The sequence below is a fragment of the Mytilus edulis genome, chromosome 1, assembly GCF_963676685.1.
Source record: "Mytilus edulis chromosome 1, xbMytEdul2.2, whole genome shotgun sequence".
Classification (NCBI taxonomy): domain Eukaryota; kingdom Metazoa; phylum Mollusca; class Bivalvia; order Mytilida; family Mytilidae; genus Mytilus; species Mytilus edulis.
In genome coordinates this window covers 116,532,721-116,557,381 of record NC_092344.1, presented here as the reverse complement: position 1 = coordinate 116,557,381, position 24,661 = coordinate 116,532,721, and the positions used below count along the sequence as shown (strand labels likewise).

The window sequence follows — 24,661 nt, the reverse complement described above, 5'->3', positions numbered from 1 at the left end:
TTTTGACAGCATGCTGTGTATAATTTTCCCTTTAGATTTCACTTTTATACTAAAGAGTTTAAAGACATGTCTAAATTAGTTTTGAAAATGTCTTTTGTTGAAATAATAAATGCATATAGTGGAAATAACTATTTAAAATCATTGATTTTTGGAATTATGGAACATTTGTATACATTCTTAAAATTACTGATCAATTGACCATATGACATTTGTACCAGATAAAATTGGCTTTTTGGTTTCCAATATAAATATGTGTGATTTATACAGAAATTTTACTTTAAGATTTACAAATTCATGCATTGAATATTACATGTCAAAATAATCCATAACCTGTACTTCTTAAGTAAAATGTTCTATAGTTACAGAAACTGTCTGTTTAATTTAACAGTCTATTCCAATTATTCTAGCTATTCATAAATTATTTCCTGTACATCAACTTACATATATCTAGATGTACCCCATGGTTGTCTGATGTTTGTTTTGTTTCTGTATTTTACACTTACAATGAGATTGTTTGGCAATGTATGACAGTGTTTGTTGATTTGTTTGTCTGTCATAATTTGTAATTTGTTCATATAACCTGGTATATTCAATATACAGATGCAAGGTTACCGAAACTGAAGCAAATTTTCTTATTGAGTCTAATACCTCTTAGACTTCTAGTATTTAATCTAAGAAAGCAATTCTTTGTGAAGAAATAGAAACACAGTAGGTTAATGAGCAAACCCCTTTAAGATCATGCAATGTTTGGAGTGTAAAAGGCTGGAAGACCACACCTAATGTGGAGTTGCCATAAATCAATTTTTGTTGGAAACCAAATTTGTAATTTTTTTCCCCCATACAGAAATGAATAATAATATTTCCATTGACTTTGTTATAAGACGATATAATTTTAATGAAAAACTTTGTACTGCATTGTAGTCAAAAATGAATGATTCAAAGAATATAAACTGAAGTCAGTGAAGATGTGGTTGTTCTATTGTCTCGTCAGCAGTATATCATATTTCAGTTTCCTCTCAGACAGCCGTTTGATTATATCATTTTTCTATTTTTATTCAATAGGCTGGATGCATATAAATTTTCATATAAAATAATGACACAACAAAGAACAACATTTATACTGAATCATTTTCTTCTATGATTGCCTCACCGAACATCTGTGATCCGACATTTTAGAAAAGAAATTTGAATATAATTTAGAAAATGGTATTCATCTTTAAAAAATCATTAAAACTTCATTGATTGCTGTTTGATGTAGAACATGTAAAAACCATTACTATTGATTTTAGATAGCACACCTGTCTTCCATTGTCCAAAAAACCTTTGTCCATTTAATTTGTCAATAGATAATTGATCAATACAGATTATCTCCCCTGGGGTGTGGACAAGAGTGCACCTTTTCTTTGATTGGTTTTGTCTCTTGAGGAAGTGAGATTTCTTATATCTATGATGATTAGTATGGCCTGAGGAAGACATTTCCTGTTGATGACAGATCTTCAATACCAAATATCAGCATCATTATATTCCAGGACATCTGTCTTGCCTTCAGGTGTATTCTATTAATGGGAATTGTATATGTATCGTTGTATACCATTTATTTACCAATATAGTTTCTCAACTTTTCAGGAAATGAAACTAATATTCTGAAATTCTGTGTAAGATGTGTGTTGGAAGAAGCCTAAATAATTAGAGCAAAACAACTTTTTTAATACTTTTTTTTCTTAAGTAATAAACAATGCATTATGAATACAATGTAATAGTAATACATATCTGTTTTAAGCTTAAACTTAACATTTGATATTATTTGAACCTTCGTCTTTTCCATCTCTACGAGCTATCTTGAGAATTTTTTCACGATTTAGCCTAAAATTGGCCTTTTCACCTATTCTCCTCATCGACTAATAGTGCAGAATATACGTACTTAAAAAATAAATAAATATAGTGTTTAATTTAAGTTTCTTTTATATATTTGGGAGTTTAGTATGACATCCATTATCACTGAACTAGTATACATTTTTGTTTAGGGGCCAGCTGAAGCACGCCTACAGGTTGAGATTTTCTCGCTGCATTGAAGACCCATTGGTTGCCTTCAGCCATTATCTGCTCTTTGGTCAGGTTGTTGTCTCTTTGACACATTCCCCATTTCCATTCTCAAATTTATTTCTTTAGTTGGAGACCTTCAAAAGCTATTTTATTTGTACCTTTATTTTGTTACATTTTAATTAAGGCGTCCTTTTTTGATAAAGAAAAATACAGATGGTTGTGCATATAAAGAAACCCTCTTAGTTTTATCTGTACAAGTTTCCTTTGATAAAAGAAGTCTAGCTTTCTATCACTGCATCTGACATAAATTTGGAGTGTGATCTTTACACAGAGAACTATTTGTTTTGTATACAGTATCGACTATAAACTCTGCCCTGTATTTATTCTTTATTGAATATTGATAATATGATATAGGTTGGTCCCATCCTTTATACCATTAATTCTAAAGTGCACTACAGTTAAGGGAAGTTATCACGGGCGGTTGTTTGATCAATAGCATGCACAAAAGAATTGTCAGATTTTCCTTGTCTACTGCAGCTATCAGATGTTAGACACGGGTTTCCTTTGTTTCGGTTTGTCAAATGCAGAGTCGATTTTGCATACTGCATTTTCCAGATGAATTCATATGAATATTGCTGCATATTAGTTTCCTGTTGTTAATAAACAATTGCACAATAGTTAATAAAGTTTGTGATGCAATCTCTGTAGACATGCAATCGGCAAGAAATATTATGTAATTCGGTTAATTGTGAATATTTGAATGATCAGAGTAAACTGTGTAGAAATATAAAAAAGAATATTCATAAATTGTTTAATATAGGTCACTGCAACTATGATATGATAATGAGTTCCCTTGAAAAGAAGATATATACAAATAAGGCATCTTGAAAAATTTTCATAAAATAGTTAATTTTAATTTACGAGGAACACCTATTGACTAAATAAAAAGAAGGTATGAACCGAAAAATATTAAGTCAGGTATTAGATTTCATCTCTCTTTCAATGTTTTATCTATCTTGGTTTTTTTCTGGTTCTCAATTCAGACCCAATTAAATGACTTAGTTTAGTCCTCCAACCAATCGATTTGGAGACAAAAACATACTATTCTTTATTAAACAATTTGTCTTGTTTCATCTAGGTATATAATATTTGAATTGGACACTACCTATCTGTAAACAGGGACTGTTGACTATTGCTGTTTGAAGAAAAGATTTGTTTTTTAAGCTGAAAGAAAAGAAGTGAAGCATTATCAGACTTATATCTACTTATATATATAATTAGGGTCTTTTAGATAGTATTGAAGAGTAAAGACCAGACAAAATTTGAAGATATTAAAATTTTGAATTATAACTAAAATAAACAAAAAAGTAAATAAATGTATGTAATTCTTCGAACCTTATTGGAAATCGTTATATATATGATTGTAAAGTTTGTCATTGTACAGGTTTTACGACATTCTGACATAACTTGATTGACAATTGATAGATAACATATACCAAATAATCTAACATTGTGGTCATCAGTAATGACCACTGGTCATTGTTTATGTTTGTACTGAAAAGTTCAAAATAACCATGTACAAAAGATTTCCTAACATAAACTCACAGTGTGGTGTAAAGATGGATATAGCTTACCCTTATAATGAGATATTTTGTGGACTTTTAAGTACGCTTTAAAAGATGAAGAGTTTATTCTGTTTATATACCATGTGATCAAATGTAATGACCATTGGGTTTTTAACTTGTGATGTGATAGATATATATAGTATATATCCTAGATTTCTTTGTATGGCAAATGAGATGAAGTTGTAACATTTTATTAACCTACACAGATGGAATTTTATATTTTGAAGTTGTTGGACTAGTGTGATGATTTTGGATTTCTAGTTTATACATCATAGAATTGGAGGCCTAAAACGTGAACAAATGTACTTGTATCTTCAAACATTTATAGATAAACCTTATCAATTGATCAGATATCTATTACTATTATCATTTGACTATATTTATACTATTGTACAAGTAAATTAAGTTCAGTACTTTTTGTTTTATATGGATATATAATTTCTTGAGGATTTGTGATTAAATTTTGTGTAGCAGTTCTTTTTCAAGGAAAATAAGCCATTGTGAGCAAATTTAGTCCAGGGCTTTGTGCATGTGGGATGTATCAATTCCAAGGATTTTAGTCTAAATTTAGTCCTCTACTTTCTGTTCGTGTTGTTTTCCACTTGTGCTCATCCTGAACAAAATCCTTATAAAAACGAAGACAATTACGTTTCACCAGTCGTTTTGTTTAATTTCCAACAGGATACTAATAAGATCTAATAAGATAATTATGATGGGATTTATTAAAACATTTAATCACTTCCTTCACCAACATAAAAAAAATATAGCAATCATGGAGAGGTCGCCATCGTGGATTTATCGGGAAAATTACCAAAATGTTTCTGAATACAATGAAGAAGATATGGAGGAGTATATCAGAGATGTCATGACTGGTTACCTGCATGATGGAGTCATTTATGATAGAACTCAGGTAAAGATCTGGTTCCATGTTATAGTTGGTTCACTCTGGATTTAATACTTACAACAGATCAGGAGGATTTTCACACAAAGTGTCTTTTTGATAGACCTAAAGATATGTTTGTATGCTTTATACTTATTGCTTCCTTCAAACAGTTTAACAAATTAAAAAAAAAATTGTTTCCAGAACCAAAGCCATCATTTGTATTCCTCTTGCAGTAAACTAGTAGTGAATAGTTAACCTCTGCTATTGATAGTTAAAGTGTTCTGCTCAAGGTTCTGCTGCCCACTCATGTGGCAGGAATCTTAGTTAAAATTTAAGTTTAAAATAGTTGAAAGCACAAAATGAGGTCCTGTCCTACTTTTGAAAGCTTCAAGTCAGACAGTAAATGGTTGCATCATAATCACTTGTAGTATTCTGACCACATATATTATCTTTTCCAAATATTCAGTATTGGAAATTATTACATTTATGAACATTAATTACATATACATTGTACCAAGTTCTGTTTATTTAAACTCAGTTCCACAATTTATTGCTTTTTTTCTGCCAATGACGAATCAATATCTAACCACAAATAACAACTTTTAATTCAATACTCAGATGCATTTCAATTAAGGTGAGTGAAAACCACAGAAAAATGTTAATTGACCATAAAAAAGGCATTTAATGTTTTAGGAAGTGAGATTATTAACCTTAATCTTTTAAAACTTTTAACAAATACAGTCACATGACAGCTTATAGGATTAGTCGGATTCATTCATGTAGAAAAGACTTTGTTCAGCTGTTTACCACTTTCACTTCCCAATTATTTGTATATTATTAAAAAAGTATAATTTAAACATAAATCATTAGCATAATTTTTACCCAATACATTTCATGACAAATTTCTATAGTTAATTCTACCACAGTTTATAGGCATTTTTCTACCTCCTAATATATAGTTGGATGCCTTTTTGTTTGCCCCTATTCAAGGTAGATAGATATTGAATGTACTATAAGATATGTAATAATTTAAATTAGCCAAATCATGCTGTTGAAACATCAACATTTCCCCCCAGAGAAATAGCCCTTGAGCTGTTAGGAATATCTAAGGAGATTTACCAATAAGGAATATCTTAGGATAATCACCTATCATGAATATCTTAGGATAATGACCCATCAGGAATATCTTAGGATAATGACTTATTAGGGATATCTTAGGATAATGACCCATTAAGGATATCTTAGGATAATGACCAATTAGGGATATCTGAGGATATCGACCTTTTAGGAATATCTTAGGATAATGACCCATCAGGAATATCTTAGGATAAAGATCCATTAGAAATATCTTAGGATAATGACCCATTAAGGATATCTTAGGATATTGACCTATTAGGAATATTTTAGGATAATCAGAGGCGGATTTAGGCGGCAGGATGCACTTTGGAAGAGGAGACTGCACTTGATTTTGGGGTGATTGGTTAAGGTTGCAGTAGCTATTAATAGTCTGATCTTTTAGCAAAATTTTGAACCATATGTCCAACTTTTAGCAAACTTGGTAAGAAATTAATACTCCATAGGGCCAGGAAGATAAAGCCCCAAGTAATAGAATGAAATGCGGGCAATTTGTTTTCCATTAGATGTTACTTCAATACTTGTCAGCAGATTTTTATACAGTCCTCAATTTACTTGACAAAAACTATGCTGGTCTGCTACCCATCCATACTAAAGATTGCAATTTGGCTAATGCAGCTGCTGTGCTTCTGTGGTAGTCACCCATGTTTGATTATAGGTCAACTCATTAAAGATAGATTATTATATTGGTTGTATTTTTAAATGTAGGTTATTGTAACCATATTTCGGTACAGTTTTAGGGTTAGCTTTAAATTCTGCAGCAAAGAAATAAGGTTAATTGGTCAAATGTTAATTTGATTGTGGGATGATGGTATGTTGTCTTGTTTATCAGATCATGTTTGTTTTGTAAGGTAATCAACACATATCATACACAAACTTTTGTTTTTGGCAACTGTTAAATAGACTTTATCAAAACTTTATCAGACAATACAAGTTTAATCACTGACCTCTGTGATACTGCCACTTCAGGTATCAGAGGTTTTTAGGGGATTATTTGTCTCTCTGTTTCAATTTTGATTTCCTTATTTTATTTCTGACATCTTCAGGTTCAATGGCTACAACTATTAAAAGTCTCTGTCATCTTGTAACTTTTCATTATCAGTATTATGTATTGTTAAATTGTTTCTTTGCTAACACTTCTCTGGATAACTTTTTGTATAAAATTTTGCAGAGCCAAAAGTTTGGACAGACAATAAAGTATTAAAAACTTTTAAGAGTTAAACAATAGGAGGATTTATAAAGGAAGATTAATATTTGCTATGTCTTTTAAAAAAAGTTGATGAATTTTATCACTGTTTAAGAAGGTCCAAATATTCTAAATTTTGAAGTAATATCAACTTTGATCTACAGTAAATTCCTCATTATATTTATAGATTATCGTTGATCCTTTCAACGAGATTGATTTTCTTGCTTGAGCCAGTTTGGCCAAAGTGAGAAAAGCAATTAATTGAGTTGAGATGACCAATGATAATCTGTTTATCTCTGTTTTACCTATGACAACGTTGTCAATTTCATGTCCATTTCATTGACAACACCAGGTACCGACTTGGTTTCTAGCAATCATTTTTCATATCACTCAACTCTCCTGAGAACAGAAATTATCAGTCAGCAAGATCAAAAAGAAATGATCAATTAATCCACTTTAGGAAGAATATGTTTTATACAATGGTAGGATATTCTTTTTATCACTTGACAATTGACCAAATTGCAACTAAAAAATAATGACCAAGAAATTTAAAGAATGTATTGACTTATTATAAGAAAGAAATGTAGATTTGTGTTAAAAAAAAACAGATTTATTTAAAGACCACCTACACACTGTAAGTCCATAAAGCTTGGTGACCCAAGCTGACGAGAGTCCCATGAAGGGCACCTGTAGTGGGGCATCCCATTATACCATGTCCATCATTACTCTCCTTATATAATGGATTATCATGCAATAGGCTGTATCATGCTGTCCTTTGGGTAATTGGTTAATTAATATAAGGGGCTCAATACAGGAATACAAATAAGCAGAAGTGTACAGGGAATTTAAGTGTATGGGAAATTTCTTACATTTGTAGTGTACAGTGACCTTTTGGTCTGGCATTGATTTGTTTATTTATCTGTCACTGATTGCATTGACAACTTTTTCTAACCCTGTTGACAAAAAAATGTCAAAAATCCAATACAACATGAATATGGTTCACTTGTATTTTTAAGATACTTGAATTTTATGGATACTGAAAGTATCCATTTACAGTAATAAAAAATTTCAACATATATTTGTCTGAATCAAAATAAATTATATATGAATTGACTGATATGTTTATTTTCTAATTAGATCATGTCAAACCCAATTCTAAATTTTAACCTGTCAAGAAAGGAAATAGCTATAAATAAATTACAAACCTACACAACTGTCACCTTATATCTTGTCAAATTATTCATACAATTCATTCATAATTTGTGTGTGATAGTAATCCTCTATGTATTTCTATTGAATTATCTCAAGTACACAACACACTGCAGGTTTAATATCCCTTTGTGAACCTCGTATTTAGTTACAGATGAGTTGCACATGCATTATTACTTATTGACAGTAAGTTAGGATATATACAAACAAGACAAATGGGTGAGTGACCTCTTTTATGTAATTACTTTTAACTTTAAAATGATATCAAATTCTGAAAAAATTATTTAAATTTAGTATTTAATGTATATGATAAATGATTCATGTCTGATCTGAGAAACGTGGGTTTTGAATGAGGGAGGTTGATTATTATTTTCTACCTGTTTAATAATATGAGATGATGGTTGATTAGACGTGATATTTATCAGCTTATGTTTGATGTAAGATAGAAAATACTTAACCCCTCACTGATTTCAGTGCAGTTGTGTACAATCAATAATTCTTTTCATGGTAACTGCATATTTCAAATTATTTGTTGTTGTTTTGAGGGGCATACTATCTGTTCAGGAGGGAATGTAATTTGTAGGAATGTGAAATGATAAACAGTACAGATTCACTTTGTTTGGGATATTTCCTCGTATTTTTCCAGTGTTAAGTAAGTTTTGATTTATTAGTGTTATTGTCACTTTGTCAGGTCGACCTTAAAGATCTTATGGAATGCTTATTAATGGTCAATTATAAAGTACAACATAATACCTTAGTCTAATCACAGACACATGTGTGAAATTACAATATTACTGAGTTAGTGTGTGAAAAATGCTAGTTAGTTATTGTAGTAATTTTAGGGGGTAGACAAATTTGTTTAGTGTATAGAAATGGACGATTTTTTTTGTGGATCTGAATGTATGATTGGGATAGAATAATTGACAAATAAACTATAGTTTTTAGTATAAAAATGACTACAGCAGTAATTCATAGGAGTCAGTTCATGCTGCTGGGGTTAAGCCAAGTAATTATAACAGAAAAAAGGATAGTAGACTCCTGGCTGCTGGGGTTAAGCCAAGTAATTATAACAGAAAAAAGGATAGTAGACTCCTGGCTGCTGGGGTTAAGCCAAGTAATTATAACAGAAAAAAGGATAGTAGACTCCTGGCTGCTGGGGTTAAGCCAAGTAATTATAATATAGCTGGAAGGTTGCTGTCCTTGTTTCATATAGCATTTCTGTGTCCATTTAGATGTCAGTAAACATTGAAATACTTGTAGAAGATGTCATGACTATCAAATTGTATTACAGTTATATTCGTCTTAATGTTATAATCACTAGATTTGAACTTTAATGTCAAACCTGAGTGTCAAATGTTTTTATTAATGAAGAGACGAGACAACAGTATAATGAAGTGATTGTAGGTGTTAAATAGGCTAGGTGAGAAAAGTATGAAGGTAAACTTTAATAGACCTAAAAGTTAGCGTCAGCAATTCATCGCATGATTAGAGAGAGAGAGAGAGAGAGAAAGGTAGTGAGAGAAAGAAAATATTAAGGTAGCAAATAAAACATGCATTTTCTGGATGGGAAATTCAGTGGAAGGTGCTGAACTATTTGGAAGGACATTTCTTTTTCCAACATCTCTATATGACAAGACTAGGTTTGTGTACTCATGAAGGATGCTTTTAGTGTTTAAAGGTTCATGTACTAATGTAGGATGTTTATGGTGTTAAATGTCAACATTTTTTATTTTGATTCTGTAGTCTATTTTCACTGAACTAGTACACATTTTTGTTAATAGGCTATTTGAAACCGGACTCTGGATGCAGGATTTTCTCCCTGTGTTAGAGACCCCTTTGTTGGCCATCGGCTGTTATCTGCTCTTTGGTCAGGCTGTTGTCTCTTTGACACATTCCCCATTTCCCTCCTCAATTTTACAGTCAATATTCTTATTAAGATCACATTTAGACAGATTTGTTATGGCAGGAACATGTGAGAAAAATATTCTTTTCTTTATTACAAGTATTGACTTGCAATTAGATGATGAATTGCCATGTGAAAATGTGTTTTTTCTTCATCAATTATTGTGTTTATTATATTTACTAATGAAGAATTGTGGATAAGTTACTTTTACTAATTTATCAAATAACTGTGGTAATTTTTGTGTGTACCCACTGAATCATCATAATTGTTGTTCGGTCAGTGGCCATTATTACTGACATTGATAAAACAGAAGCTAACCAGTATCGACATAGTTTATTGTGAGTAATCAGCTTCACTCATTTTATAAACATTTTAAGTAGAATACCACTTGAGTTTTATAAAAGAAAATATTGGTAATTGTTTTGAAGGTCATATAGTGAGACAGGAAATCATAAACAGTTCAGGCTTTGATCTTGTTGTAGTCAGATTCTTGTATCAAAATACTGATTCCACTGCACCAGCAAATGAGATACATGTACCAGTTCAATGGTTGTATGTTTTCATTAGAGCTACGCCCCTTGAAAAAACTTTAAAAGGTTCAACTGCACAGTTCAGGCTGATGGATTACTATCATTACTGGCATATAGACTTACTATAAGGTTAAAGTTTATTCTGTTTTCATTGGAGTTATGCCCCTTAAAAAATGTCAGTTTTAAAAGGTTCAACTGTACAGTTCAGGCTGATAGATACTATCATTACTGGCATATAGACTTACTATAAGGTTAAAATTTATTCTGCTTTGATCAGCATGATCAGACAAGATATCGCCTCAAATCTTTATTTTTTTATTTTTTTAAGAAATAAAATGTAAAATATGTGGTTTATTTTAAACAGCTGAGTGTATGTTATGTAATTGTTAATTCATATGATATATCATAGTTGTATAGGAACATGCAATACACATGCACAGAACTAATTCTGACATCTGGATAGGTGGATTCTAGATTAACAAGCCTTTTATCAATTTCAACAATTTCACTGTTTCATCAGATCTGGGATCTGTTATGTTTTTAATGAATTTATACTTGAAATACTTTGAATGGATTGCATCTGACGATATGAAATTTAGATAACTAATTATATGATGTAAAATTAAAGACGTTGCCACACCCTTCAGTAGTAATAGCTGAGCTGCTGAAGACTTAAGATAATGTTTTGATAGAGCAAACCTACTCCCAATACGGCAAAATATGGCAAAATCTGATATATGGGAAAACCCAAATCATGAGAAAAATAAATGAGAGGCCCTCCTCAGTATGCTCAGATTCTAATTGATTGGTGCTTAATGCCACTTTCAGTTCTATTGTGTTATTTTGTGGCGGTCAGTTTTATTGGTTGAAACCAGATTGCCTGTAGAGAACTACTGACCTTCGATAGGAAAACTGAGAAACCTAGTTAATTAAAATTAGAGTCAAGTGCACCTGCCACGTGCTGGATTCAGACTCACATCCTAGTTAATTAAGATTAGAGTCAAGTGCACCTGCCACGTGCTGGATTCAGACTCACATCCTAGTTAATTAAGATTAGAGTCAAGTGCACCTGCCACGTGCTGGATTCAGACTCACATCCTAGTTAATTAAGATTAGAGTCAAGTGCACCTGCCACGTGCTGGATTCAGACTCACATCCTAGTTAATTAAGATAAGAGTCAAGTGCACCTGCCACGTGCTGGATTCAGACTCACATCCTCAGTGTTGACAGGCTAGTGGTATAGTATTAGGACCATTTAGACCACTGGACCACTGAGACACCAGTTCAGGTTCTAAAGTTTCTGTAAAATGTTTTATTAATATCCAGTCAGTGGACCACTGACTGGATATTAATAAAACATTTTACCGAAACTTTAGAACCTGAACTGAGGTCTTGGTCACCAAATGGTCTAGGATGATCTGAGAATAAAGAATGTGTATAAACAAATAAATTTAAAATTTCAAGGAATATTGTAAAGTTATACCATTTGAACCAAAGATTTGTTTTTTACATCAACAAAATTGTTTTTGTCAAGCCTGCAACTTTTGTTGCAGAAAGCTCGACATAGGGATAGTGATCCGGCGGCGGCGGCGGCGGCAGTGTTAGCTCACTTCTTAAAAGCTATATATTTTAGAAGGTGGAAGACCTGGATGCTTCATATTTTGTATATAGATGCCTCATGTCACGAAGTTTCTGTCAGTCACATGTCCATTGTCCTTGACCTCATTTTCATGGTTCAGTGACCACTTGAAAAAAAAGTTCAGATTTTTTGTAATGTTAAATTCTCTCTTACTGTAAGTAATAGGATAACTGTATTTAGTATGTCTGTACCTTGCAAGGTCCTCATGCCCGTCAGACAGTTTTCACTTGACCTCGACCTCATTTCAAGGATCAGTGAACAAGGTTAAGTTTTGGTGGTCAAGTCCATATCTCAGATACTATAAGCAATAGGTCTAGTATATTTAGTGTATGGAAGGACTGTAAGGTGTACATGTCCAACTGGCAGGTGTCATCTGACCTTGACCTCATTTTTATGGTTCAGTGGTTATAGTTAAGTTTTTGTGTTTTGGTCTGTTTTTCTCATACTTTATGCAATAGGTTTACTATATTTGTTGTATGGAATGATTGTAAGGTGTACATGTCAAGCGGGCAGATGTCATCTGACCTTGACCTCATTTTTATGGTTCAGTGGTTATAGTTAAGTTTTTGTGTTTTGGTCTGTTTTTCTCACACTTTATGCAATAGGTTTACTATATTTGTTGTATGGAATGATTGTGAAGTGTACATGTCTAGTGGGCAGATGTCATCTGACCTTGACCTCATTTTCATGGTTCAGTGGTCAAAATTAAGTTTTTGAGTTTTGGTCTTTTTATCAAATACTATATGTCATAGGTCAACTATATTTGGTATATGGAAATATTTTATGATCTATATGTCAGTCGTGCAGGTTTTATTTGACCTTGACCTGGTTTTCACAGTTCATTACTCAGGGTTAAGTTTTTGTGTTTTGGTCTATTTTTTAAAACTATGAGCAATAGGTCAACTATATTTGTTGTATGGAAGCATTGTTAGCTGTACATGTCTGCCTGGCATATGGTTCAACTGACCATGACCTCATTTTCATGGTTCATGTTAAGTTTATGTGACAGTCGTAATAAAGCTTTATATTTAGGAGTATCAACATAATATCAATGATTAGTAAAGAAGGCGAGACATTTCAGTGTGTGCACTCTTGTTTGATTTTACAATTGCACTTTGCTTTCCTAATAGTTAACTTAAGTGGTTTAACACTGTTAATAACTTCTTGTCTTTCCAGAAGAACTAGCAAGTTGTGTTGGTTTTTCAATTTTTACCTGATAGTATTTTCAGTTTTATCTGTATGGTTTGAATGTTTCAATGAATATAAAAGATACAAAAGTTTATAATCTGGTTACAAGCACAGAAGAATCAAGGTGTTAATTATAGTGAAGAACACAATCAGGATATAAAAAGGGTTTATGAAATGGTAAACATACAGGCTCACAAATCCATGATCAAGCTGGAAAATTATATATATTCTTAAAATAATAGTTTGATATATATACAGAATGGCAGTTTGACACATGTATTACATGTAAATGACGGGTCATGTCCCTAATAATATCTATATATCTTAATAGTGGAAAGGTCAAAAGTTAAACAGTACTGCTTCCAAAAGGTCATAAGTCAAATAGTAAATTTCCATCTTGATATATAGATTAATAAGTTTCACACAATACTATACATGCTATAAGGGTTTAAAGGTCTTTATATCCAAATCGGGTGCCTAAAATGGCTAAGTTAAAAAGTTAAGGGAAGATCTCTTATTCAGGCAACAGTTGTTTACCATTGTTTAAATCTCATAAATCGATAAAGAAAATACAAATCTGAGGGCATGGCATGAACACGAAAAGATACCAGACCTGATGCGCCAATATAAAGGGTGTTGATTCACCAATTTAGTTTCCACATACAGATGGTAGGGAATGTGTACATTGCAAGGATGAGATCTCAAGTGATAGTTTATTCCATCTTTCACATATTAGTAAGGATAATATCTTTGGGAGGAACAGCATGAATTATATGTCATATGAAAAGATAGTTGCAGAATCTGTAACCAACAGAGTGATCATTATTAAGATGTCCCCTGGGGCTATTCCCCTCCCACTTATACATGTTTACAACATTGGGTGGAACAGTATTGTTGGATAACTATGAAGATAGCAGTGGTTTCTACAGGTGTATATTTTGTAGTGATGTCCCAAGGGAACAGATTAATCATTTACATGTAATGTTCTTACTGTGTTAGTAGGATAGGATTTTTTTACCTAGTAGTACAATGTTTGTTTACTATCAGACCATTCATGACATTAATGGTAGTTTTAATATGAAAATGAAATTTAAATTGGATACTTAAAATATGATTAAGTAAGTATAAATAATACACATATCCTGTATATTGTTATTATCTTCTACGGACATCAAATTTGGAATAAATAGCTGCTAATTAACTTTATTATAGTTGTATAAAGAAACACAGGATAGGAGGTTTAATGACCTGTGTATGTGAACAATTTTATTCACCCACAGTTAACAAGTAAATTTTAAATGCTATAGATTTTTGTAGAAAAAATTGTTCAACCATAGTTAACAAGTAAATTTGAAGTCTTTAGAATTTAGAATTCCCAATTTTTGTTTCATTCATCAAAATGTTTGATTTTAATATACATGTACTAAAATACAGTAAGATAATCTTTCTCAAAAGAAGTTTTAAGATGTGTGAAATATCAGTAGTCTGTTTCTTAATTACCCTTGACTTTTATCTCCTTCTTGTATTTAATTGAATTTGTTTTGTTTTTTCAGATTGCACGATGGAGTCGTTTATGGAAGTTAATACAAGATGGTGAATGTGAAGCATGCTCGGATCTTGTGATTGACCCACTTGGGGAACACAGTGATAATCAATTTGATCAAAAAGTTAAAAAATTCCTGATGGATAGATCAATTCTCAAAGTTCACCTCCCTAATGGAGGATTTAATATGGTCAAATATGGGGATGCCACAGATGTCAAAGTAAGTGAATCTCTAGTCATATCTGTTATGACTATGTATTGCTATGAGGCAAGACGGAAATACTTATTCTAATCCTGCTTGGGGTGACAAGGATGTTAATTATTGGTAATATGTTATATTAAACTTCAGAATCTATATTGGGTATAGAAATGGCTTTATGTCTGAAGTTTCAGTCTGAAATATGCCAGTTGTCCTTGACCTCATTTTCTGGGTGATTTTCAAAGATTTTGTCAATTTGTATGTTCAGGCCCGTAGACAGGAATTTCTAAAGTGTGTGTGTGGGGGGGGGGGGGGGGGGGGGGGGGGGGGGGATATTTGGACTCACCAACTTAACTTTTCAAACAAATAGTCACAATGCAAACAGAATGTTGACTTTAACAGAGTCAGTGCTTATTTTTTCAAGGGGGTTGGGGGTTTGAACCCTCAAACCCTCCCCCACTGGCTACTGTAATGATGTTACTAAGTAATATGGCTCTGACATGGTCAAATCTGACCTATTATCTTATGGGGTTTGATGGGGGACATTTGCAATCTAACTGCTAACAGCTTATGTTTAATTAGAGTTTTTACCTAGATTTCAAACTTCACTTAAGAAATTTGAAAACTTAGTTCACATTTTCATTACTGTAAATTCAGAAATTATTGCGATGTTTTAATTATTGCTCAAAATATGACAGGGTCATAATCAAAAAAATTTAAACTTGCATTTTGAAATTTTGAATTAAACAGGATTTTCCTTAATATTGCAAAAATTAAATTCACATTTTAGAGTGAAATGTCAAAATCGCTATAATAAATGCAGGCAATAATTTCTGAATTTACAGTATTAATTGAATTGTTGAATATTTATGTTTTTTACGAACTGATCAAGAAAAGAATATATAATTATTTTAAAAAATGACAGATTTGATTTCAATGCACACAATTGTTTCTTTAATAGACTTCTTATGTTCACTCAAGACCTTAAGTTTGGAACATACAAACATATTAAATGTTTGAGTGCATTAAACACAAAAGTGTTGTAACAGAACAACAAAAAACTGTCCAAATTCAACTTAACTTGATGATGTTGACTAATAGCACCCTTAAGGATTATTTTTTATCAGCAGCAGTACTAAAGCATTTCATTGTAGCCTTGGGGACTGATTGTCTAATAGTAGTAGTAATGAATGAGTGGTAGTTCAAAATAATTGATTGATTTCAGTACAACACATATTTCATGAATGACCTTCATCAAGTAAGCTTATCTTCAAATGTTTGAGAGCATAATTGTAAAAGATTACCAAAATAGAAAGGCCAAATTTGCCTGAGAGAGTTTCAAGTTTATTTTTAGAAGAAATTTATAATTTTAAAAACTGAAAATTTATAAAGAAAGGTATTATTCCAGTACCAAGTCCCTAGGAATCAACGAGGAATGATTAAATCCTAGTTGCAGTTACAAAAGATATGATAGGCCTCACTTGAAGCCTTCAGACAAAATTTATCCTTTAAATCAGGCCAATTCTTAATCCATTGGCTTCTTTGACTGATATATAATACACCATCAGTAGTAACCAACACATTAATGTATGTATGAATATTTCTCCCAACAGTTCTGTAAAAGTACTATTTTCTATTTTCAGGACATCATTCAATTGGTTGTTGGTCGGTTGGCTGCTGGTGAGAGATACTTTGCAAAGTGCTACGCATTAAAACTTGTACATATTATTACCCGAAAATCTTACTGGCTACATAATAATTTATCCATGTACCAAGTACGACAAAAATATGAATCTTCACATCCACCAGAGGAATGGAGGTAATTATTGAGATATAAACAAATATTTCTGCTCACTTCATAAAACATGCAATACTGTAAATTTAGAAATTACTTTGAGGTTTTTACTATTGCAAATTTTGTGACTGGGTGAGTATCACAATAATAAGAACTGGAATTTTGAAATCTCTCAAATATATTTGTATTCCTGTAATCCCAATATATATCCTCAAATTTTAGTCTTTCATGTTGAAATCGAAATGATAAATGCATGCAATAATTTCTGAATTTTACCATATATATTTTAATTTTTTCAGGTATGAACTGAGAGTTCGATTTTTACCAAAGAGTTTCCAAGAATTATTCCAGCGAGATAAAGTGACATTTTTCTATTTATATGATCAGGTAACTATTACTTTGGTCTCTGACATATCTTCTTCTTTTATTTGGACCTCAGTCTGTTATTGTCAACAACAGTTAAGAATATATCCTCATAATTAATTTGATTTCCAAGCATTGGAAAATATAGAAGGGCTGCTATAATTTTTAAATTTAAGTTATGAAGAAGTTATCCCTGTTCAATTATAAAAAAGTGAGGATATTGTAAATTTATTATGATTTTATGAACACTACAACCATCAATACGATCTGATTATGATGATTTATCATTATGTATATTGTCTCTTGTTGCACATGTGTCCTAGTTATAAATAAAGTAATATGTTATGATATGAGAAAGGAGTATGTTCGATAAGGTCCTAAAATGGCCCCCTTTTTTAGCGTAAATTTCAAATTCGGATTTATTTACCAATATTACGATAAATTAAAGCTAATACATTGACTATATAGGATATAAGCCATTTTATTGAAAATTTTACGTTTCTGCGTTTCATTATGACGTCACAAGTTGTACTCATATTGATTTTTCACGAAAAAATCAATGAAAAGGTGTAAATTTCTATAGATTATTGGACAGGAAACATAGAGCGCATACGTCGACAACAAAGATCTTTTAAAATAATGTTTGTGAAGACATTTCACATGTCTTATTTGAATATTAAGCTTGTCGACGCCTGCGCTCTATGTTTCCTGGTGCTTTATTTGGTTGAAATCCAGCTGATTTTGTCAAATTTCACAAAAATCTCTTATCTTGACCTTTTTGGGGATGTAAAAATCAACGTGTTAGAATTAAACTTTGACAAATACAGTTCTGTTTAACTTTCTCACATGTCTTTAAGGCAACTTAAAGCATTTATTGTCTTGTAACTACGAACTTTATAATTGGGGCCAAATATGGCCCTTACCGAACTTACTCCTTTGTCAACATAATGAAATTTAATGATTATAATATTTGATGACAAATTAGCTAAATACCCACCAAAAAATGACAATCAACGATCAGAAAAACAATATTGATAAAATTCATGAAATAAGATATACTTTTTGATGATACATAAAAAACAATATTCTGACAGTTAAATTATTTGTTTTGCAGATAAGGAATGATTATATGCGTGATATAGCAGAGACTATTGACCAAGAAGTTGCCATCAGACTAGGATGCATAGAAATGAGGTTAGTGTCAACACCTCTTGTTTAATATTTTGAAAAATCTACTTGTTGTCTTGCAAAATGCTTTTCTATTTCGAAAATTATATTTAAAAAAAAAATATTGTATGATTGCCAATGAGACAACTCTCCACCAAAAACGATATTCTAAATTCATTTTATGAATAGCATCCATGTAAAATTTCCAGTATTTCTATCAGCATGATCAAATATAATTGTTACATATTGGACATTGGTTATTGTCGACCTATCTTATATTTGCTTGTTTCGAAAAAAAAAGATTTTGTACTGAACTACAAGTCACTATTTTTGTAACTCTAGCAGCCTTATGTTAAAGAATTGAAACAACATGTAAAATAATTTCATGCGTTGAAAGAGCTTTTCTGGATTTACCTTCATCAGGAATGCCCAAAGTAGGATATTTGAAAACCAAGGATATTTAAGAATCTAAAACCTGAACTGATTAATGTTACACTTTGTATTACAGAGTATAAGAAGAATATCAGTTCAGTTTCGTATATGTAAAGTCAATCTGTTTAGTAATATATGGTCATTGCCGGAAAACAATTATTGTGTTGTCTGCTGGGAAAACATGTAGATATCAGTTATAAATCACACTGTTGTTATATTTCAGGCGATTCTTTAAAGACATGCCACAAGTTGCCATAGATAAAAAGTCCAACTTTGAATATTTAGAAAAAGAGGTTGGATTAAAACGTTTCCTACCCCGATCTGTGATAGATTCTACAAAGGTAACATTTTTTTTACCAGTAGTAATAAAAATACCAAACTTCAAGGTAAATTCGAGAACTAGGTACCATAAAACCTGACACATTAATATTTAAAAATAAGTGGAAAGTAAGCTGAAGAATTTTGTCTAGTCCAAATATGTGCAAAGTGAACATTAGATAATGTTATTTTTAGAATATATGTTAATATGATGTAGTTTATAAATACATGCATGCATGCATAAGTATTTCAAAGTATACATACAAGAGGAAATGAAGGTTGATTGTTGACAAGAATAATGTCGATAAAAGAGTCCCTAAACATTTTACCAAAAGAGATGGCTTGCAATGTAAAACTGTATAATGGTTTAAACATCTGTTACAATTATATTCCATATTTATGCTGCTTTTCAATTTAAAAATACAAAACAGGGTTCAAAATTAGACTTAATCATTGTTTTAAATACTTAGTACACCACTTCACCAAGAAATAATTTTCATCGGTTCATTAGTGTATGCTACATTACTTTCTTGTGTTTATACATGTACAATTGATTTTTCCTCTCTTTTCAGTCCAAAACATTACGGAAGTTGATACAACTCCATTTTAAACAGTATGCTCAGTTTGCTGAACATGAATGTGTATATAAATTTTTTGATACGTTGAAAACTGTGTGTAAATTTGAACAAGAAAGATTTAGATGTGCATTAGGGGTAAGTACAAACGAGTAAAAATATTCAGCTGTGCATTAAGGATAATTGAGGATAATCAACTACTTGGATTTACCTCATTTTATATTTGAATAAAGAACTGCAGAACCAATGCCACCTAAATTTTATGTTGGTCATGTTTCCTTATATATTTTTTATTGCTAGTAATTAGTCATCTTAGATCTAGTTCATTAATGTCTACCTGTACAGATTACTTGAGCTTTTTAGTCCAATTTTAGCGTTTCAGATCATGGTCTACTCATGAACAATTTAGACAATATGTTGTAGATATTTCTCATTCATGTTCTAAAAATTAGCCAGTGTTACCTCAGCTTGTAAAAGTAATAGCCATTTAATTGTAAACACAAAGTTTATACCTATTTTGTTGTCTTTACAAAAGAAAAGTATACACTTCATTGAAAATAAAGTGTCAGAAGAAGATACAACATGATCAATAATATTTAAAAAAAAATACATCTTCATCAAACATATACTCTATATTCCTGATGCTTTGTGTTTGTTAATTTAATAGTATATTTATTCTTTTTAGTCATCTGGTTGGAGTATATCAATGGAACTAGTTATAGGACCTGATGTTGGAATAAGTTACCTAACAGAAAAAGCTTCATCTGTATGTATGCTGTAAATGATAAATAATGATTTTTCAAAGTCTTTAACCATATAAATGAATTAATCAAATTTTTAGCTCACCTGGCCCAAAGGGCCAAGTGAGCTTTTCCCATCACTTTGCGTCCGTTGTCGTTAACTTTTACAAAAATCTTCTTCTCTTAAACTATTGGGCCAAATTAAACCAAACTTGGCCACAATCATCATTGGGGTATCTAGTTTAAAAAGTGTGTCAGGTGACCCAGCCAACCAACCAAGATGGCCGCCATGGCTAAAAATAGAACATAGGGGTAAAATGCTGTTTTTGGCTTAAAAACTCAAAAACCAAAGCATTTAGAGCAAATCTGACACGAGGTCAAATTGTTAATCAGATGAAGATCTATCTGCCCTGAAATTTTCAGATGAATTGGACAACCTGTTGGGTTACTGCCGCTGAATTGGTAATTTTAAGGAAATTTTTCTGTTTTTCGTTATTATCTTGAATATTATTATAGATATAGATAAACTGTAAACAGTAATAATGTTCAGCAAAGTAAGATTTACAAATAAGTCAAGTGAATGGACTGGTCAGTTGACCCCTTTAGGAGTTATTGCCCTTTATAGTCAATTTTTAACCATTTTTCGTAAATCTTAGTTATCTTTTACAAAAATCTCCTCTGAAACTACTAGGCCAAATGAATCCAAACTTGACCACAATCATCTTTGGGGTATCTAGTTTAAAAAATGTGTTGAGTGATCCAGTCATCAAATCAAGATGGCCACCACGACTAAAAATAGAACATAGGGGTAAAATGCAGTTTTTGGCTTATAACTAAAAAACCAAAGCATTTAGAGCAAGTCAGACATGGGCTGAACATGTTTATTAGGTCAAGATCTATCTGCCTTGTAATTTTCAGATGAATCTGACAACCCGTTGTTGGGTTGCTGCCCCTGAATCGATAATTTTAAGGAAATTTTGCTTTTTTTCGTTATTATCTTTAATATTATTATAGATAGAGATAACTGTTAACAGCAATAATGTTCAGCAAAGTAAGATTAACAAATAATTCAACATGACTGAAATGGTCAATTGACCCCCTAAGGTGTTATTGTCCTTTATAGTCAATTTTTTGTCGAGCCTGCAACTTTTGTTGCAGAAAGCTCGACATAGGGATAGTGATCCAGCGGCGGCGTTAGCTAACTTCTTAAAAGTTTTATATTTTAGAAGGTGAAAGACCTGGATGCTTCATACTTTGTATATAGATGCCTCATGTTACGAAGTTTCAGTCAGTCACATGTCCAATATCCTTGACCTCATTTTTATGGTTCAGTGACCACTTGAAAAAAAAGTTCAAAATTTTTGTAATGTTGAATTCTCTCTTATTATAAGTAATAGGATAACTATATTTGGTATGTGCGTACCTTGCAAGGTCATCATGCCCGTCCGACAGTTTTCACTTGACCACGACCTCATTTCATGGATCAGTGAACAAGGTTAAGTTTTGGTGGTCAAGTCCATATCTCAGATACTATAAGTAATAGGGCTAGTATATTTGGTGTATGGAAGGACTGGAAGGTGTACATGTCCAACTGGCAGGTGTCATCTGACCTTGACCTCATTTTCATGGTTCAATGATTATAGTTAAGTTTTTGTGTTTTGGTCTGTTTTTCTCATACTTTATGCAATAGGTCTACTATATTTGTTGTATGGAATGGTTGTAAGGTGTACATGTCTATCGGACAGATGTCATCTGACCTTGACCTCATTTTCATGGTTCAGTGGTCAAAGTTAAGTTTTTAAGTTTTGGTCTTTTTATCTAATATTATATGCCAAAGGTCAACTATATTTGGTGTATGGAAATATATTAGGATCTATATGTCAGTCCCGCAGGTTTTATTTGACCTTGACCTGGTTTTCACAGTTCATTACTCAGGGTTAAGTTTTTGTGTTTTGGTCTATTTTTTAAAACTATGAGCAATAGGTCAACTATATTTGTTGTATGGAAGCTTTGTTAGCTGTACATGTCTGCCTGGCATGGTTAATCTGAACTTGACCTCATTTTCATGGTTCATTGGTCTTTGTTTAGCTATCTTGGTTAATGTTAAGTTTATGTGACAGTTGTAATCAAGCTTTATACTTAGGACTATCCACATAATATAAAGAAGGCGAGACATTTCAGTGTGTGTACTCTTGTAACAATTTCATAAAATTTGTAAATTTTTATTAACATTTTCCACTGAAACTACTGGGCCAAATTCATTATAGATAGAGATAATTGTAGTAAAGTAAGATGTACAAACACATCACCATCACCAAAACACAATTTTGTCATGAATCCATCTGCTTCCTTTGTTTAATATTCACATAGACCAAGGTGAGCGACACAGGCTCTTTAGAGCCTCTAGTTATTAAATTTATAGACAATGCATATGACCACTAAACACAGATAAAGTTTGAATTTTCTGGGGGCTTCACTTTCACAGTTCTCGAGGTATTTCCCTTTATAAATTGAAAAATTGCAGAATTTACCCTATATTTACAAGTTGGGGCATTTGTGTCCAATGGACACAATCTTTATTTATTTTCAAATTCATATGCCTGCGAAAATGCAGCAAATGCTGACAATTCAACAAGTATTTTATCTAATGGTGTCTTCAAATGTAAAATAAAAATTTCTTTCGTCTTTGGAAACTATGTTTTTATTTTGATATCGATTATTTTAATTTTTTTTACAGCCAACACACATGGCCGACTTCAACCAAGTTCAATCCATACAAACTTCAGTGTCAGAAAACAAAGGACTTCTACAAATAAAAGTGGCAGGAGCCACAGAGCCACTAACAATAACATGTTCCTCTGTTGATGAGGCTGAAGATATGGCTGATTTAATTGATGGATATTGTCGTTTAGTACATGACATCAGTACTTCAGTATGGAGCAAAAAAGGTACCTAATCATAGATTTAACTTACAATCAATAGAAATTACCCTGTAGAAACTGAATTAAGATTTAGAAATTTAATTTATGTAAACCTTTAAAGACCCTATTGTTTAGTGTAGATTATTAATTTTTAACCTTGTTGTATCTATATAAATCATTGGGAGTTTTCCTGTTACTAAAACAGTATTAAAAAAATAAATTGACTTCAAAGATTTTCCTTCTAACACTCCAAATCTTTTGAAAATTATCTCTTGAATGAGAATTAGTTGTCCAATTATGTCCCTTTATAAATGGAAGAAATGCATAAAACCAGAACAAGTAAATGCACACTTTTTTCAAATTTTTATGCTGTAGATTAAAAGTAAACAAAAAAATCTTCTAATAAAACATTCTAAATGATTTCCCCTTTTGGGCTGAGGATGTTGTTGGAAATAGATAATAACTGGTTTACACAGGTATTTAAAGAAGAAGTTTACAACGTTCTGAATATTCAGTTTAGACAGGTTTAGCACACTGGTGGATAGATATTTCATTGGCATTGATACCACATTTCCTCATATTTATGAGAATTGTTCAAATATTTCAAACTCAAATTCTATTTAGAGATGTAAAAGAAATTTCTACATATTTAAAAAAAAAAAAGCACTAATACACATAGACCTATTAACATGGTATCTAATTCTTTATCAAGCTGGCATAGAATGGGTCCCACTGAATGACACAAAACCAAGTCGGAAAGGTTGGTTATGCATGACAGATTTTTGTTCACTGTCTGTGATGAGTATACTCCAATACACAAAAATTATCTATTTGGTGTTGGCCTAGTTATCCAATATCAGTAATAATGCATGTTTTTTTTTATTAAAAAAATCAGTTCAAATTTAGTAGGACAAAATTTAATGATAGATTTATAATGGCACTGAAACTGAATTCTTTGAGGTTTTATTTTTGTCATGAAACTGTTTTGTTGATTATTTGTTATATTTTTGTTGTTTGTTTACTTTTGATAACAAAGATTTCAGTTTCTGTGCCATTATTTGTAGTGTATTTCTTCACAGACTATTGTTACCTTGACAATTAATGCACTTTTCACCAAGTTGTTCTCCCTTGATGCTATATGTGCACCATGCACCCCTTCCCCACTTCATCCTATATTTGTTTTAAGTTTTCCTTACAAATGTAAAAATTCCCAAATTCAGTTTAATATTCACCATTTATCCATAGAGCGAGCCTTCATAGTATCCTTG

At 31.7% G+C, this 24,661-nt stretch overlaps 1 protein-coding gene across 31 annotated transcripts in view; it reads left to right on the top strand.

Annotated features, from left to right (window-relative positions):
- The window catches only part of LOC139502002 (focal adhesion kinase 1-like), a 64,085-nt gene that overhangs the window by 12,337 nt on the left and 27,087 nt on the right, over window positions 1-24,661 (top strand). For 11 of the 31 annotated variants that reach the window (XM_071291454.1, XM_071291422.1, XM_071291378.1 and 8 more), the window contains 9 exons: window positions 14,894-15,103; window positions 16,726-16,901; window positions 17,177-17,264; window positions 18,355-18,434; window positions 19,063-19,180; window positions 19,730-19,870; window positions 20,418-20,498; window positions 23,210-23,420; window positions 24,106-24,153. In XM_071291454.1, the coding sequence (XP_071147555.1) occupies window positions 15,023-15,103; window positions 16,726-16,901; window positions 17,177-17,264; window positions 18,355-18,434; window positions 19,063-19,180; window positions 19,730-19,870; window positions 20,418-20,498; window positions 23,210-23,420; window positions 24,106-24,153 (1,024 nt within the window). In that variant the 5' untranslated portion in view covers window positions 14,894-15,022. Of the gene's footprint in view, window positions 1-3,813; window positions 4,579-8,070; window positions 8,300-8,535; window positions 8,733-14,893; window positions 15,104-16,725; window positions 16,902-17,176; window positions 17,265-18,354; window positions 18,435-19,062; window positions 19,181-19,729; window positions 19,871-20,417; window positions 20,499-23,209; window positions 23,421-24,105; window positions 24,154-24,661 lie in introns of those variants that run through there. The other 20 variants (XM_071291521.1, XM_071291501.1, XM_071291514.1 and 17 more) reach the window with 8 other exon arrangements.